The following is a 19,045-nucleotide window of genomic DNA, read 5'->3' as shown; positions in this document are numbered from 1 at the left end:
CCACATCTGTTACTGCCATGAAAAGTTCGGGGTCACTAAATGTGGCTCGAGGCCATAGGTCGCAGACATACCCGAAGGCCTCAATGACATAGGAGGACACTGTGGAGCCGGCCTCTGGCCCCGGTTCCCATGACAACGAGATACTGCTCTTGGTAACATCGGTGACCTCCGGCTTGGAGGGCGGCCCTGGGAGGGCAGTTGCGTTGTGAGACATGAAGTCTATGAGGTCAGTGGAGTCTGACAGAGGAGGAAAAAGTAGAGACACAAAATGAATACCTGCAGAAAGCTACGTTATGCTTGATGTGCATAGAATTGCGTTCATTTTTCATAGTTCAGTAGAGTTATTTCTATTGAGGCAGACCTCTGACGTCCAAGTAGGCACTCCAGGATGTTTCTCCACTGGAGCTGGTGGCGACACATGTGTACAATCCCAAGTCGGAGAGCTAAGGGAAACAGATTATGGTGTTATCTTTAATGTTCAGACAAGCTCCCATTTAAAGGTCCCACATTATGCTCAGTTTCAGGTTCACAAGTTAATTTTTGCAAAAATGTGAAATGCATGATTTGCTCATACCATCCATTACCAACCAGCATTTCTATTCACTCTTTGACTGAATGCTCCGTTTTAGTACCTGTCTGTTTAAGGCCCCCCCCCCTCCAAATCCTAAAAAGGCCAATCTGCTCTGATTGGTCAGCTCACACTAGCCTGAGCAAGTACCGTCCACTCAGTGTCAGCTCTGGTATTTCTTAAATCATGGCTGTGTTGGGGGTCACTGGATTGTTGTGCCATCACGACCTTGCGGAAGTCCCGACAGCCCGTTTGAAGGAAGATTTTCTGAAAACAGGACTTGTGCATCCCACCATGGATTGAGAGTTTTAATACTCTCACAGTGTCTATACATATCCTGGACCTGGAATTTATCATTTTAAAAAAAGGAGTGGCAATCTCACTTTCTACAATATGGGACCCTTTTACAGTTGGGTTGATTTGATAGTTTTAAGAGAAACCAAGTTCAACACTCAGAACCTAATGCCTATAAAGTTTTCCTCTGCTCATTGCAAACGATACAGCTCTCAGGCTGTGCCGTGTTGCTGCGTTAGAGTGAATCCAATAGCCTTTGAAGCTCTGATCCCTGATGGTTTCTACAAGCTCTTACGTCAGTCTGGGCTTTTGAAGGAGGTTCACAGCTAGTAGTACAGTAAAAATGCATTAACCTCCACTGGCCTGCATTTGGCTCGAGAAAAGCCGGAGAGTGGATGAGTGGAAACTTTAACACCGGCCAATGAAAAAAGAAAAAAAAAGAGCCCAGTAAGAGCTTACATTAATTTTCTTAATTGATTTCCTCCAATAATAGTCACCCCCCATTCCCAGAGCCATCAACATTATCATCATCAGTGCTGACACGGGAAATAAGTGATATCACAATTTTATACAGGCAATGCCGGAGCCACTCATGGCTAGCTCTCAGTCTCAAGAGAGAGTAGAAGTGAGAGTGACATGGAGAGAGCACTTTGACACCGCGACAGGACACCATATATTGCCCTTCCTCCACTATATTAGCCCCGTTAAGACTCCTCTCACAGGTCCCTGTCCTTGTAGTCCTTGAGTCTAGGAGAATCCGAATAAAATAGCAGCGTTTAACAACTTATAAAAATCAATACGCTCTATTCATCTTTTAAAAGCAACCTGACTGCACTTGTCCATTTGAATTACGCTCAGCTGACATCAGATGGCGGATGAGAGAATCGCTCTATTGTTTGTAACATGCAATAGAAGGATGTGATGTGCAAACAAGACTTCAGTAGGAGTCCTTCCCTCTGCAAAAGAACAAGTTCATTGCACGGCATCTATGTATAGACCTGCAGGTAAGAGTAAAATGTGAAATGTGTGCACAGTTTGATTAATTTTCAGGGACACATCGAAGGGTGATTCAACTGATATGGCGCTTAGTGGAAAACAACTATTTCCATTCTGGGGTAAAACACTCTCTTAAAGATCAATTAACAATCCTTTGTTTTTTATTAATGAATCCTCGGGTCCTGATGTAGCCATTCCAAAAGAAACTTGATTGCTGCAATTGCCGGTAACACTTCAGGTAGAGCAGGGAGTCTTGGTTAAAGATTATGTCCTTCAGCAGAATGCTTGTTATCACGCATTTAAGCTCAGTATCAGTTAAGCTTAACTTATAATTCTGGCTTATTAACTTCATGGTTTTGGTAGTTTGGGCCATCATTTTCATCAGTAAGAATAAGACTGGAAGTACATTTTTGAGATCTTGGGACAAACTCTGACAGGGCAGCAAACAGTCAGGTTTAACCAGTGGATCTGTCAAACTGACCTTCTCAATTGGACTTCATTGTAGTGACAACAAGAGTACAGCTTGGGATCCTTGGAGGATTCCACCAAGCTTATTTGTTCTGGAAGATGCGTCTGGTCCTCATGCCATTCAGTGAGATTTACATCCATTCTGGTCCGTATTGGGCCAATCACAACCATTTATCTGATAATTGCCGGGTTTAATATGATGGCTGACATTACTGGTCCACATTTGAACATTGTTCATGCTCTCATTGGGTGTTGGGCTTTCCAATGGCGTATGAATGAAGATTCTGTAACTGCATTGCCTGTTTCTCACCTGTAGGTTTTCGGAAATTAATATGTAAAAACCTGTGAACTGTTTAGCTGAAACACAAGATCTCTTGTGATCAGGCTGCCATTTTTTTCTGCTTGAAACTGGACCAACTTACCTTACCAACCCTAACCCCAACAGGAATCCTAACCCTTGGACTCAACAATAACTCACATGTTTTATTGGCCTGACTGGATCACAGTTCATTACTCTGATTAGTTGTAGGTCTATACAAAGTGTCCTAAGGCACTCTGTTCGGCATCCTTGGAAATCAAATACTTCGCGAAGGCCAGACTTATACACATTTGCCAACTACTCCGGTGATGCCAGGCTATCAAAAACAAGACATTGCATTTATTGGACTTGTCCTTAAATTCACTATATAACTAGTAGGCCACCATGCCATATAATGCTACAGGTACAATGCTAACTCCATTGTATAACTCTGTGATCACCCACCCTGGTATTCTGGATCTGAAGGCTGCCGTGCTCCAGCAGGGAAAACCGCGGGTCCTTTCCGAGCAGACTGACCCCATTCTTTCTCCAGGTGACCGTGGGCTCTGGGTCCCCTGACGCCTGACACCTCAGTAGGGAGACGCCTCCCAGCGCCTGCGTTTGGTTGGACGGGCCCTGCCGGATGATGGGAGGTGGGCGGTCCTTCAGGGCTAAGGATAATAATCAAGGAACAGGTGTTACTATTCAAACGCAATAGTAGCACTGTAATTTGGATGTCACGGCCTCTGCGTAGAACAATGAGTTGCTGTTCTCACTGGTTTGATGCGGCGTGATTTGTGAAAAAATAAAGACATGACCTTATCACAAGGTGTTAATTTGTGATCGCAGTAATTGCATTAGTGGTTGCAGACCCAAGATGTTAGGGTTCAATCTGTTGGGTTTGTTGTGAGAGGAAGTGACTGTTTTGTGAGCCTTTTTTTCGTAGTAGGGCAGTGCGCTCATGGCACTGCATCACACCTTTGAGCTTTAATTACTAGGTGAGGATTAACGATGCTTCACCCATGGTGCTAATTACCATACCTTCTTCATAACACCTCTCAACACATTCATGCCTGTCCTCTCTCTTTCTACTGTGACTCATGAATGCAGCCTCCCTTTCCCCTCCCCGGCACAGACACACGAAACTAAACTATGAATTAGCATGCCAAGCAGAACAACAATTCATCTCTTTTAAAGCTTTTTAAAGCATGTTATATCATCCAGAAAACAGCCTCTGCACTCTGCAACAGTAATTTCTGCAGTGTTGAAGCTCTCGAGGCCTTGTAACTACCCCCCGCTTCCAATTTCCTCACCGCTGCTCTCCACTGTTATCAGGTCTGTCTCCATTCGCACAAGTGTTTACAGCTGGTTCCCCCTGCCTTATCTTTCATCACACCTCCTTCAGCACAATGAGGAACACGGCAACTCAAGCAGAATAGCCGAGAAATCAGGTACAACTGCGAGCAGGGATGGTTAGAAGAACCACATGTAATGCGGCCAGTTACTATGGGGGGTGAATTGTCGATTGCGATTATATGAAGACAGAAAATGCTATGAACGCCAAAATAAAGGCTTCGCTGACCAGGCTTTCATGTGGAACTCGGTGACGTAAATTGCATTTTCAGGAAAACATATATTCTTCTTTTCAGCAAGCAATCATTACCCGAGTGATTAGAGAGCAAACAACATCACAACACTGTTCCTAATTTAGCTGTGAAAAGATTTCCGAAAGTTGCTTTTCAAGATTGTTTATCACTCATCGCAACCAGCGGCTATTCACGCTGCAAAATATAATGAATCATTTCCAAGAAGTTTTGCAGATAAAACAAATGCTGGGAGACCTAATTATTAGCTGTGTGCCTGCCACCAAGGGAATGCTGATTATTAAAACGTTTATTAGATGAGTATCTAATCCGAGCATCAATTTCTACAAATACCCCTCTACCGCTGCTAAAAAACTAGAGTTGAAACTCTCAGGGTTCTGGTGTGGACTCAGACAATTCACCTCAAGGCATCCTCAGTATCAGTAGGAATCTGTCAGACATATGCGCAGTGATACTACACTCAAAATATATCTGGTATCAGACACTCAACCCCCGAAGGCTTGAAATGTGTTTTTTGAGAAAAAGTGTAGCTTACAACTGTGTGGAGGGCAGTGGCTATAGTCAGTTTGTGACCCAGTTTCACCTTCTATAGAGAGTTGCCGCATGTCAACTGTCCATTAGTATGTTCAGCAGAAAAAAAAGGCTAAAACAAAGTCTTCCACAGTTGTGTGCTCATTAAAATGCGCGACTGCAGCTCTCAGATGTATGCTGAACTTGCTTATTCTACACGAGCACAGCATCACTTCCAACTCGCAGCACACACAGTGTGTCATGTCCAAATGGATAATTAATAAACCAGTCAGTCACACATCCAAGGCAACGTCAAGGTTGGAGCACTACTCCATATCTGAAGCTTCAGATAATTTGCTGGGGCTTCCAAATTTTAACCTGGTATCACGGCAACTATTCGCTTACAGCCATCAATCAAGCACATTCCTCTCGTCCCCCCTACCCTGCACCAAACATTTGGATATTGATCCATCTCCTCTGAGTGACAGAACAAGAGTCATTTCCTCTCCGAAAAACACTTCAACAGATGTTAATTTAATAATGTGTGGGAGAAAAAGCCAAGAAACAAATGGAGAGAGGGGCATAAACAGCTCCCAGCTGGCAGCGGCTCGGCACTTAATGCTGACATTAAAGCTTTGTCAGAAAAGTGTAAAGTGTCTCTCCACCAAGGAGAGGTTTATTTTACATCATTTCAGTCTTTTCACATTATTCAGACGTAGCACAGTCAGGTGATAATGAAAAGGATGATTGTGGTTGACATGCTTTTAGAACATACTGTAGAGATGTATCTTTGTCAATACAAGCGGGGGCAGAAAAACAACCTTTGATATGCTGGTATTCAACATTTTATAAGGTCTGGACAAATCTTACTGTAAAAATGCACTAAATCACACACAGAATACTTTAGACAGAGCTCTAAAATCATAATGCATGTTGTAGGATGCAGCACTTATTTGAACACCATTGCTCAAACAATGTGACTTCAGGAATCTGAGTAAAAATATGTTGGATAATCATATAAATGTGGGTATTCTGCATCAAAAAATATTCAAATCAAGTTCAACAGGGAGTTCACTGTGCATATGCTGTAAGTACAGACTGCCATCACTGCGTTAAAAGTATACTTTCCCCTTTTTACTTTTCATTGCATCAGAAAAGCAGTGGTGTGTCTGTCACCAACCAGCTATTTGGAAAAATCCCTCCGGGTGATACCACGTGGGGGAAAAAAGTAATGGCTCCATTCAGGTGAAATTACCTGTGTATTGAGCCATGCAATCATGCAATAGTGTTTTGAGCGTTCACTAATACTGTGCATTTAACTCCCTGATGCATACTATCACCAACAGGGTGTAACAACAGAAGGTAAGTAGGACGTGTTTATACAGAATTGTTGTTGGTGCACGTTGATGCTGTTCAATGCAATAACTAAAAAAAGGTAGCTATGTTAGAACACTGTATCGATAATCATTTGCCGTCAGTCGGTGTGTATGTGTGTGTGTGTGTGTGTTTGTGTGTTGCCTTACCATCTGATACCTCAAGCTGGGCCTTGGCCATGATGCTGCCTGCTACAGTGAGCGCCTGGCAGATATAATACCCTGCATCGGAGCGCTGAACAGATGAAATGGTCAACTCCCCGTTCACGGACACCGAAACACGGCTATCTCCTTTTGTCGGCTGGCTGGGAAACAGAAGATCCTACAGGGAGTGAAAGTGGGAGGTGATGTGAACAAAATCGGATGGTATACTTGCAGCAAGCCAAAAATGTATGAGCTGGAACGTCCTTGAAATAAGTAGCTGCTTTTTCTTTCTCATTGATGGCATATATTCCATCTGAATGTGAGAAATCCCTGGCCTTCTTCTTTGTTCACAATGTATTTGAGGAAAGGATACACCATCTTTATAAAACCTCATAAACTAGATATTGTGTCCCACGCAAACCTCTCCACTGCTTTAAATAGATTACTTTGCCTATCATTGTACCTGTGCATATTTTCATTTTATGCAGATGACACTCATTTCTAGCTTCCTGTCACATGGGGACTTAAGTAATTGCTTTGCCAAATTAATCATCGATTGTCATTGAAACCAGAATTTATTGTATTTTATGCATTTTAACTTAACATCATGGGCCAGATGACTTTAAAAAATCTGCCCAAAATACGCTGACATATTCAAACAAATGTACATTTCAGTTGTAAAACTGGGTCAGTGTCGCTTTCCTACTTTGTCTGAATGGCAGTTTACCCCCAGAGTGATAATCCTGCTGTGATAACCTGCAGCCACGGCCACGAAAATTGAGGCATCAGCGTTGTCTGTTTCTGCACCCGAAGCAGACAGGCTGATGGGCAGGAAAGGACATTAGCTAGCTTTCATTATGTCTAATGACTCTAATGCAGCACATGACATTGTTTCTTGCTCAGTGAATTGGCCGGTCGAACCGGTGCAGATTGATGATAAATGACCACTTCATTATCTGTATGTGGAACAGAACCACGCTCTGCTGTCCCCTGGTTTGATCCTTTTAGTCAGCTCATTATCTAATTTTTTTTTTTTTAGACTTTACATACTTTATTCTGGATGTTGCTGCTAAATTTACATCACGGTTTACATCATCAATCCCGCATCATGCACGGATACACACAGGTACATTCTGTCAAAATTCGCATCCTCACCTGGCTGCCCTCTCGCTGCCAGAAGACGGTGGGCTGTGGTTTACCCCTGGTCTCGCAGGGAAAGGTAGCTGTTCGCCCTTGCACAACAATCTGGTCACGGGGTCGCACCACAAACTGGGGCGCCTCTGAGGTTAAAGGTAAAATAAACAATGGCACAATAGCAACGCATTTGTTCAGACTTCCACATCGTGTATTACTGGGGAAACTAGCTTGAGGAGAAAAATGCTTGACCAAAGTTCCAGCTACAAACTAACATTTTCATGCATTAGTTCTTTAATCATTTAGCAACTATTTCTCGACTATGTCATTCATTCTGCTGCCAGAACATCAGAATGAATGATAATCTAATGAACATCTCCATCAGTTCAAGTTCTTGATTTTAGGCATATCAACCAAACTGCATCTAGACCCCCGTTTAGAAAGAAGTGAGGTGACACATCCACTGTTTCTTCAAAAACCTGCCAGGGGAAGTCAGGAGTTGATAGCAACAGTGCAGCTATGCATGTCCAGTATTAGTTCGATGAATGCGTTTGTGGAATGCCACAACACTCCATGCATACACATGTGTGTGATCCAAAAAACAGAAAAAATAGCAACGCATGCACAATGGGATCAGCTCTTACTTACCAACGGGCCGAGCTGGTGACACAACAATGGTGTGGGTGAGATCAACACACAACACAGAGAGAAGGACAGCAGAGGAGTAGAACAGAGGGACAGAAAAAAAAAAAGAATGAAAATCAGAAATGAATGAGGTGAAGCCGGGTTTCCATCCATGAAGTTGAGGAGGGGGGGGGGGGAGGAGGAAAGGGGGAGCTCAGTCACCAAAAGCAGGTGATGGCACGGGCCTCGAGGAAATAGCACCTTGGCAACATCAAAGGGATTGATAGCAAATCCCCCCCAAAAAAAACATCAAAAAACAAACACTGGCTGAACAATTTATCTGTAACACTTTACCAGCTGAGTCACAATATCATGTTGGCATTGTACGTATCATATGTGAGGGGAGGACGGTTGTAGTGTGACAGCTAGGAGACCAGACTGTTAAGAGAGACCACTGAGACTGCATTTTAACATTTGTAACAAGACATTCAGACATTTTCCTGCTTTGTTAGTCGGATCTGAAGCAGGCAAGCCAAAACACAGGTTATTTCTAACCGCAATCGACTATTTTTTTTGTGGCTTACCAGACCAAACGGACAGAGATGTAACGACATAAACTTCAACATTTGAGGTAGGGAAATGTCAAAATGCACCAGTATTGGTGTTTGGCAGAAACGTACATTGCCAACATTTTATTCTGGGGATCAGGTTGACTGCAATTTATGTTTTGAGAATAAAACATTCACACAGTTAACAGATCTGATGTATATCAAGTGCCTCATCCAAATGAAACAAACCTCTCACAAAGGCAGGTTTACAATAGAATTAAATTAAAATGATTCAATAGTCAATTATTATTATTAAGCAATTTGAATTGTTGATATCTGGCTGACTGATTGATATTTTGTTTTGCTACGTTTATCTTTAATATCGGTTTAATAATAACTCTGAAAAGGTGAAAATACTGCAAAACATATCGAAATCCCACAAGTAAAAATACAACAAAATGAAGTGATGCAATTCAAAGAGAATCTAGTTTTCTTTGTCATCAACAATTCCCTCGAAATAGTCACGTCTTTTCAAAGAAAAATAAATAAAGCCTTTGTGCGGATTTTGTATTAGTGGTCTGTGTGAACTCACTATATACGTATGAAAAATAATATTTTCCCCAAGCCGAAGCATAAATCTGGCTTAATATAAGGGACATATTGCTCTGAATATTTCATGTTTGGCTTGAACACCGAGCCAAACAGGGTCTTTGGATCGGACCTGGATTGTTTTGAAGATATGACAAATCATGCATGATGGGTAATAGGAAATAAGAATAAGAAATCCAGTTTATGAGTCATATAATAAAGAAGGAATGAACAGTCCATGTAATGAGATTTTCGATGTAGAGTATGTATGATGATGTATGATATACCTATTGAGGTGTCACAGACGTGTTATTGGTTTGGTTCCAAGTAAACTGTTACTCATCTTAATGCCTTCACACACATCGTTAGAATGGCAGTTTAAAGAAAAGGGGAACCGACACCCACCCCCCAAAAAAAGCAATGTATTTATTTTTTAACAATATCAACCTTTACTATGGAATTCTGTAGCTTCCTCTCATTGATATTGTGTAAATATGGAGTTAGGGGGCTGGATGGAGAATAAGTCCCTCAGGAGACGTCATAAGAGCTGGTTGGATTGTTCATATCTGGAGCCTAGCTGGAGATCTGAAACAATCAACTACATCAGCCTGCTTTATGAAAGAAAGGCTGAGGCCAGGCAGAGCCTTTCAGCAGGGGGGCAATAACGCTCGTAAAGTGGGCAATAAAGGACTGATTGTCCTGTGGCCTGCTTTGGGAGATACAAAAAAAAAAAAAAAATACCAGGGATGGGTTATGAGCTTTGCCCAAAGTGAGTCCACAGGCAGTTACCCACCTCTGATGGTAAGGTAGGCAGAGGCCTCCACTTTACCCACACGGTTCTCCGCTAGGCAGGTGAAGGTTCCCTGATCGCTGACTGATGCTTTCTTTATCCTCAGCAGGAAGTCCTCCTTTTCATATCTGATGTCATACCTGGCGACAGAAGAGGAGCGGCGACAACAAGTGACGGTTGACTTCATGAAACGGGAAAAGATCAATACAATCATATGCGTGTTTTTTTAAAATGCTCCTTTTAATCGAGCAAACGCGATCAACAAACAACGCGACGGAGGGGGGAGGGGGGGGGGGGTGTTGTGTAAACCTGTGTGATGCTTTGGATGGAGGCTTTCATAAAGGATGTGTCATTTTTGATAGAATAAAGACAGACTTTCTAAGGCAATTAAGACTCCCTGCTGCATACACTCTGCTACAGAGGCAGAAAAAAAAGGGGAGCAATTATGCTGAGATGAAGGCATGGCAAAATGAAAGGTGCTTTCAGCTGGAACCCTGGCTGTTCCACTATTTCAATATTTATAAAGACGAGCCACCCACTGTGGTCTGGGCTATGCAATATGCTATACTATGTGTGTGTGTTTGTGTGGGAGAGAGAGAGAGGGAAAAGAAAGGGAGACGGAGGCAGAAGGAGAGACAGACAAACAGTCTGAGAGTAAGGGAGTGGCACAGTCTGACAAACTGAATCCGATGAATGAGCAGAGCGGTAAGAAATGACTAATTCATGGATATGTTCCATGCATCAGTGTGTGTCCTCCAGTGCAGCGCGCCGTGAGGCTGCAGCCGTGCAGTCAGAGACGAGAGAAACATCTCAGCGACCAGAGTTTAGATAAGCGCCCTCAGAGGGGCGACGCGCAGGAGGAGTCGAGGAGCCAAGGAGTCGGGCTCTCCCTCTCTGGGGTCGCTTTTGGCGTGAGAGATCCTGTGAAATTGTCTAGCCAGCCATACTGATTCAGAGATGGGAGGCAAGTCAGGCAGAGAAATGGCACAAGGGGTGAGAAAAAGTCACATCTGAAATAGATGTTGCAAACGGGTGTGGGCAGAATATCGATGGGGGAGGGGGGTGGGGGGGGAGTGCCTCTGGTCTGTCCGGAGTCTGCCGAAGGACTCCATTCACAGCACATCTCTGACCCAGATACAGACTTCCCAGGAGGCTGACGGGTTTAGGAGAAGAATGAAAGAAGTGGAAGGAGGGAAGCGAGGCGAGGCGGGTCTGAAAGTAGGACATGTTTCTGGAGTCAAGGGGTGCCGAGGTAGAGGGTACAACTCAGGTAGGCAGACAGAGAGACAGGCGGTTAATATAGTCTGCCTCACAATATATTCTTACGCCGTGACAGACCAAAGGCGGTACCATTTTGCTTTATATAGCGTCAATGGCTAACAGGTGTTGGTCACACTTGTAGCACGAGGAGATGTTTCTCCATTTTCAGGGGGATGCAAGGCTTTTAGAACTCTGATTGAAAGCTGAATAAACAGTTTAACGTAGTTGACTCGCAAGGTTTTGAGGATTACAGACTCAATTTACCTTCATTTTCTCTGGTGTTCAATCTGGGGTTGGTAAGATTGACGAAACCAGCGAGAGAAGGCGACATTTTTGAAAGTATACCCGCGAAAGTATCTCATGAGCTCACACTGCCTGACCTCACAGACAGCCATACCTCTTGTTAGCCAACTGCTTAGCAACGTTCTACAAGCTCTCTTAGCTTTTTTTTAGTTTAGAATATTCACACGCAACTTTGATAATTGCCATATTCATATAAACACAAGCAAAACAGCCGTCACGAACGTACCTCAGTCCGAAAAAAAAGGCTACCTGGCACTGCTTTGGGTGTGTGTGCTAGCCTTACTGGGTTAGCCTCTGAACGAGTCTGTCCGGGGGCAGTGCATCGTTTTTAAAGCTTAGAAAACAGCTAACTTTCAAGAAATAAACATGTGCAACGAGCATGGCTATCGCTATTTCTCACCGCTTTCAAGCTAGCACGTTAGTTTTGGGAAATTTCGGCTGCACATCTGCCGTTCCTGTGCGACCAGCTCGCTATTAGCTTTAGCAACATATTTACCTAGCCTCGTGGCAGGTGACAGATGGATTGTTATTTTTATTTTTTTCTTCAGTGCATTTGATGTGTTGATATTCGTTGGGATGTTAAGAGATTTTCCACAACTGTAATAAACACAATACTAATAACTACCTAAAGAATAAAATACGTTAATACTAAAGCCTTAATACTTGATTTGATATTCCTAAAATAACTTACCAGCCCTCACTTTAATAACCTGGCATTTGATTTACGCGATAGCAATTCTAGTAGTAACTGAATACATTTCCGGGAACATGATCTTTAATTAGCTTTAGATGTTAAATTTCCATCAATCACACGCAGGAGAGCACTAAAAAAAGCGATGAATGAATCAGTCGGATTATAAAACTACATGTATAGGCACTGCTTCGGCTGTCTCAAACACCAAATATACGGACTGCTTAAACCTAGCCGATAAAATTCAGAGGTTTTGATAGATGGCCAGATTGTATAATGAGACGTGCTGTAATTAAAAGCATAAAGCGCTGAGCATTAACTATTAAGACCCACATGACAGGCTGATAATGACTTTTAAAAATAAGTGTTCTTAATGGGATTGCAATGCAATTAATGCGTGCTTATGATGTGGGCAGACAGGGGTGAACAAAAACCCACAGGAACATCTTATAATATGATGCAAACTACCAACTACTATTAGCTGTGCTTCAACATATATCCATTATGACTTTAATCGTATAAATATGCACACACAACGATGCATGCGCGCGTACCACAGAGCAGCAGAGCGCCACACACATCCACACACGTCCCTCACCTGCCACGGGGAATATCAACATCCTCCTTTTTCCAGCGCAGTGTGGGCTGCGGGTCACCGTGGACCTGACACCTGAACTCCACGCTCTCGTCAACTAAGACCACCTGGTTCACAGGCCGCTGCACAAACACTGGTCTTTCTGGATGTGGGCAGTAAACACAACATAGACGGTGAGTATACTTTCGACTGAGCGATAAATACTGTATGTGCTAGTGTGCAGTAAATGCGTGAGAGAAAAAAAAGTAATGTTTTATTCCTTTTGATTCCGGGGAGCGTCTTACCAAACACCGAGAGCTGGGCTTTTTCGCTCTCTCTTTCTCCGACCATGTTGGCCGCCACGCACACGTATATCCCCCCATCTGTCTTCTTGGTATTTGAGATGGTCAGCTTTCCTCCACGAACCTGGCAAAAATAAAAAATAACAAATTTAAAAAGCATATTATTACGATGAACCACTTTATAAAAAAGTGATTTCAGAGTTCCAGATAAATGTGAATGGTTGAATCTTAAGGTAAGCAGTCTAGGCATCATGTATATGGAAGAAGAGAACTCCCTGGTGGTTAACTCACCGTGATTCGGTCATCTTTGAGGTCAAGACGAGCTTTATCTTTCCTCCAGAAGGTCGTGGGTTCAGGATGCCCACGCGGAGCCTGACACTCAAGACTGGCTGTCTCCCCGACCGCCACCACCACATCCTGTGGGTTCAGTCTGAAGTCATCGCGTAGCACTACGAGACAAAATAAAGGGAACAGGAGCCGTTACTTTGGCTGTAACAAAGGCTTATTCAGTTGATTAGCTTGAAATTTAATCAGATTCCATTATGAGAGCCGGGGAGGCTCTCCGAGACGGAAATGTCTCAGGTTAACTGACCTCCAGGACCTTTTTCTAATGTGAGAATCCAAAGACAATTTTATCAAGACCGCCTCACACAATCTTCAGCCGTCTCTCAGTCTTTAATAATGCAGCTGTCCCCCTGAGGGGGTAGGGGCTCTGCTTTGATCTCGTTGGCTAAATATGAGAGCATGTAAAGCCAGGTAGGTAGGATTAACAGCACTATACACTGTACATATAGGAAAGACACCTAGAAGGAAAGCGAAGAACATTAAAGGAAAGTGAAACTTCTGAAGCAACACAAAAAGGGAGGTCTAGAAGAATAAGTGAAAATAATGGCGTCCAGTGTTTCCCACACGTAGATTTTACTTAGGTGGGTTATTACCTTCACCATCTCCCTTCGCTTCGAGTATGAATGGACACTGGAGTAAGTTTCTTGTGAACAGGAAGTCTATTTATAGTGAAGCTTGATTACTGTGAGGGTCACCAAATCATTCAAAATCTACATCTGGGAACATTTTATAAATAAAATACACAAATCTGTGGCACAGTGACGATACGTCTTTGTAAAATTGCACACTTAAGATCTGACCCAAGGACTAAGCTGTGGTCTATTCTGCAGTATGCACTGTGTGCTAATTCAAACATTTATTGGACATCTGCAGAATTAAAGGTCAATGGTGGTCAATAGTGCTGTGAAGTTCACTATTTTTCAAAGCTATTATTTTGACCAATAAAAAAATACCCGCTTGGCTGAAACTCTTCGGGGATTTTTTTTTCTTTTTTTTTTTTGTGAAACCTTGGATGAAAACAGCAGTTCGAAGACGGGGCCTGCACTCTGTGAAGGTGAGACCTTGGTTACTTGAAAAGAGGCTGCACTGCCGCATGTACAAATTGGAAGAGAAAGCACCGGTGACCATGGATATTGACTGAATCAAACGCGCCTTTATGAAGCTTTATGGAATGACTACAGAGGAGGTGCAAGGTCTCATTCAGGACCTGGGGTAAAACGGTTTCAAAATATCTCATTAACAGCAGCAAATGTCACTGAGATGTTCCTGTCGGACGGTTAGAATGTTTCCTTTGTGAGAGATACTGAATGGCTGTCATACTTTGCTTTGAGAGGAATCAATTCAGTTGCCAGCAGAGGGGCAACAACTCTATAACAGTAAATAAAGAGCCTGGGATTATGACAGCTACTTGAAGTACAGATGGTGAAATATGACAAAATTACCCTTTGTTAAAAAAAATGCACACAACTTCCACTCATGAGCAGTTCTTCCTGAGCTCTATCACTGTCGGACGAGCATTTTAATTTATCCATGCATGGCAAGGGTTGTCTGTTCTTGAGTTTTGCGCGTTCAAAGCCGCGGCAACATCAAGAATTGTCAAGCAATGCCTGTAAAAGCCATACTCGTGCATTTTGAACAGAAGTATGAGCTAAACGCTGCTAAGTCAAAAAAAAGGTTACAGCTTCAAAACTTCCTCATTCTGTCACAATAGTTACACCGAATATCAGTTCAAAGTCGACCGCTTTAAGTAGCTACAGAAATCACCGCGCTGTTAAAAATAGAGATCGTGATTGTAGATCTCGCAGCGAGGCTGCGGCCGCTTTGCATTAATACGTCGTGACATGTTGTTTTTGTGGAACGTGTTACTGAGGGGGCCAAATTTAAATAATAAAGTGCCTGGTGTGACAACAATCGTGACTGCGAGTATGAAAGAAAATTGTTGCAAAAGGACTCCAATTAAGACTTGTGATAAAAGACTTGCAGATGAGCGTCATTTTACTTGTGAATGACTGGTGAAAAACTAGTGAGCCTAATTACAGATCACACTTGCTGTATGTAGTTAACATCAGTCAAGTATCTTTACCTTTTTTTTTTTTTCTTTTTAATTGCCCCATTTAGGCACAACAGCAAGTAAAACGGTTGACAGTGTTACGCCCTGTTTTTCCAAGCAAATGTCCAATGTAAATCAAACGCACGGTGCAGAACTAAAACTTAATGGCAGTTTGTAAAAACTCAGAGCGGCGTAGAATGAAAGAAAAACACTGGCTCAGTGCTCAGTTTGCTTTTCATCCTCATTACAGCCATAAGCCGTTCTGCTGATATACTGTAGCATGAATTCTAAGTCCCAGAGGACACCTCCAGCGAGAAAGAGAAATCAGGAAGGAGCCAAAGGCCCTTCGGCCCAGCTGTCAATCACATGTGCTGCAGTAGCCTCAGTCGGAGACACTGCTTTGGCTCAGACATACTCCTCGCTGGCTGTCATGCCGTTCTATACGCTCAACGACCCAACACTCATCCAGTCACAAAACTACCTTTCCCTGTTTCTGAGTTGTCACATTAAAGGTGCTTCTACAACAACAAAAGCTCGTCCCGAGAGACTCGTGAAGCCCGGACACGCATAGAAAGACTGGATAATTGAGGCCACGAAGAGAAATAAAACCAAATTCCACAGGCTGAAGCAGAAAATTGGAATTGCGTTAGATTTAACAGTGCTGAGAGTTTAACAATGCGACGGAGTTTATTAACACTATCTGTGACAAATCTAAAAAACCCTATTGTAATAAAAGACACAACTAATAACACGCTGTCTGCTGCAGGTACAGGTCTATCATTTTGAAGTTCCCCTGCAATTCTTACTACTCTCCTACGTGTTTTACTTATTGTCTCAGTTTCAGGGATATTTCCAAAAATTGCGCGTCGCCCCCTAAGACCCCATTTGTTTTATGATTGGTGGTGTACATAATAAATCATGTCCAAATAAATGGGAAGTGAAAAACTTATTACATACAATCTCTTGGTAATAGGCCACTGAAAATATGAAAAGGGTACGCGGGTGGGCTCCTTGTCCAAATACATAAATTCCGTCCATTTTTGCGGTTGTGATTTATTCCATCCTGACAGTATACATTACCGCGCGGCGATGACAGCCATCCCGCACCCCCGACACTGCTGTGGGTGCCCCCCCCCCCCCCCCCCCCACTCCACCCCCACCCCCATTTCCTGCTGGCCTCTGCAGGATTCTGTAGGTGGTGTGTTCGTGAAGGCATGTGAGATGCGGGGTGGGGGACGGTGTTGTTTCTAATCTATTGTTATCGAACCCCTGTGGAGGCAGCACCCATGTGTAGGCTGCTGTCGGGTGGCAATTATTTCTGACGGTGGGGCCCGCCACGGCCGCCTAATGTTGCCTGATTGAGTATCGCTCAATTATTCAAACAAGCTATTCACGGGACTCACTCATTCACCAGTTTCATTTATCAAATCAGAAGGAGAATGATTTGTAAATGGGCTTCATTTCATGGCACAATGGGTGGTGAAAATATGTGACAAGGTGGAAGTATCTGAATTCCAATAACCATACAGGGGACTCATTATATGATTAATGGGAGAAGCGTGGTGAAAATGTTGAGATTTTCCGTCTGAGCATCCTGATTTCTTGAGACCCTCTTCAGCTACGGCGGCACTCTATAGCTGAATTTAATCTCGGCATTTCGCCGCAACATCAAATCCGAGAAGATCCCACTTGAGATCTCGAGGCGGTGTTGCTCAGCTCGCGAGCTCCCAATCATACGAAAGTGGAAAATCTGATCCAGTTTTTCTTTTGGTATCAGGTGCTACAAGATTTTTGAGCAGCCTGTTTATTCCTATGCAGTCTGTGCTGCTTCAGAAACGCTGCGGTGCAGTTAATAGACATTAACAGACGGACGCGCATTTATTATTTTTTCTCTGGTACACTTAATGTCTCCTGTGTCCATTAAGCTCGCATGCATTTACTGCAGTGTCTCCTCTTCAAGGATGCGAGTCAGACTGGATATCTCTACAACTATTCACGCTCCCTAGAGGGGCGATCCTGCTGGCTGCTACCGTCTGTCTTTTCTCATACTGCCACCATCAGGTTAAAATATTCAAATTCTTAGCAGCAACTATTGGATTTATTGTCATGGCATTTGGTATTGTCATGTTTTCAAGGTATGAATTGCAAGACTATAATACACCATCATTAAAGCAGCTACAAGGAACGTTCAGTTGTTGTTATTGTGGCGCCCCCTGTGGACAAAAGTGGTACTGCCTGTGTCCAAAGATCTTGATCTGGCTGAGCTTGTGTGCATTGTTTACTGGAACATGTTGATGTATCTTTTTGTTTCACAGTCTTTTATTACAGTTATTAATCTCACATAGCCACAAATAGATCTTTGTGTAAGTGCCATACCATCAAACTACAGAGCAGCTTTTTCTCCCATGCTGTGACCCGGTGACAGGCATGAAGAATAACTATAATAACCATATAGAAATAGCTGATGGTCTCGTTTGGTCATACAGACCATAACTATCAAATTCAGACTTTTTTTTCCATCCAAAAGTTCCTTGTAGTTCATAGTTAAGTTCCTTATTTGTCCAATACTTTGGTTTGGATGACTCTTTATAATGACCATCATTAATAAATTGGTTGAGTTATCTCACTGTTTTATAAAATGTTAATTAGGCAATTAGGGTTTCCAAACATCAGTATAGATGATCTACACAGTATTTATTAAACATTTATAAAGAAAGTAAGTCGTTGCAACTTAGCAGTAACAATGCTTATTTCATTAATGACGGCCTTTATCAAGTCACCTTGTTTCATTGCCAAACTTTCGCAAAACTAATGCCGTTAATTAAAATTCCCATCATCCTCAGCTGCAGCCCGTGCTCAGTACTAGCTAGCAAATTTTACCGTGCTAAAGTGCTACGCAAAAATAGCATTAGCGTTGGGCTTAAAGCACCACTGTGCCCTTTTTGGAGTTAATTTGAATCAATGACCCTGTTTCCAACATCATTCATAGGAAATTGTGCCTGTATAATAATTTCCTTCTTTGTTTTTGTTGGTCTGGTGTTTAATGTTGATCACGGCCTCAACCCGAATGTGAGTGCCCAGGTACAGAATCAATTTCAGCTACAAAATAACCGCGTCTGACTTGAGTCATCTTGGGTAAAATGTTCAAAATTGGACACGTGCTTGGCGTATCCATGTATGTTCACGCATCCGTGCGTGGAACATGAGGCTTGGCGAGATGCAAACTCCAAAGCCATTAACGACTTCAATTTTCTAATCATTTCTGACCTATTTATTTAGTGCTAATTGAGTCGGTTCAAAACATTAATTGATCGAAGACGACGCGACTTCATAACTCAAAAGTGGTAAATAAACAAGGTGTGACAGACAGATGGCGACGGGTGACAAAGCTGCACCCTAATTAACACATGCATCATTTTGTTGATTTGGTAGCGATCTGCTTGTTTGTCTTTGCACGTGTATTTGTGTGTGTGTGTGTGTGTGTGTGTGTGTGTGTGTTTGTGCATATGGTGAGCAGGCTGGTGGTCCGCTGAGGAAACACACTGTATAACCTCACCACCTTACGACCCCACCCAGAAGAA

At 42.8% G+C, this 19,045-nt stretch overlaps 1 protein-coding gene across 4 annotated transcripts in view; it reads right to left on the bottom strand.

Annotated features, from left to right (window-relative positions):
- Positions 1–19,045, bottom strand: part of LOC115594597 (roundabout homolog 2-like) — an 88,838-nt gene that overhangs the window by 25,093 nt on the left and 44,700 nt on the right. For 2 of the 4 annotated variants that reach the window (XM_030438763.1, XM_030438765.1), the window contains exons 3-12: positions 13,361–13,518; positions 13,073–13,193; positions 12,792–12,930; positions 9,943–10,079; positions 8,038–8,049; positions 7,411–7,535; positions 6,262–6,433; positions 3,090–3,295; positions 362–443; positions 72–237 (exon numbers count right to left, since the gene is read on the bottom strand). In XM_030438763.1, coding sequence (XP_030294623.1) covers positions 72–237; positions 362–443; positions 3,090–3,295; positions 6,262–6,433; positions 7,411–7,535; positions 8,038–8,049; positions 9,943–10,079; positions 12,792–12,930; positions 13,073–13,193; positions 13,361–13,518 — 1,318 coding nt within the window. The remainder of the gene's footprint in view (positions 1–71; positions 238–361; positions 444–3,089; positions 3,296–6,261; positions 6,434–7,410; positions 7,536–8,037; positions 8,050–9,942; positions 10,080–12,791; positions 12,931–13,072; positions 13,194–13,360; positions 13,519–19,045) is intronic. The other 2 variants (XM_030438764.1, XM_030438766.1) reach the window with 1 other exon arrangement.

This window comes from Sparus aurata, chromosome 13 (assembly GCF_900880675.1).
Source record: "Sparus aurata chromosome 13, fSpaAur1.1, whole genome shotgun sequence".
NCBI lineage: Eukaryota > Metazoa > Chordata > Actinopteri > Spariformes > Sparidae > Sparus > Sparus aurata.
The sequence above is the reverse complement of the archived record's forward strand: the minus strand, read 5'-3'. Positions and strand labels throughout refer to the sequence as shown.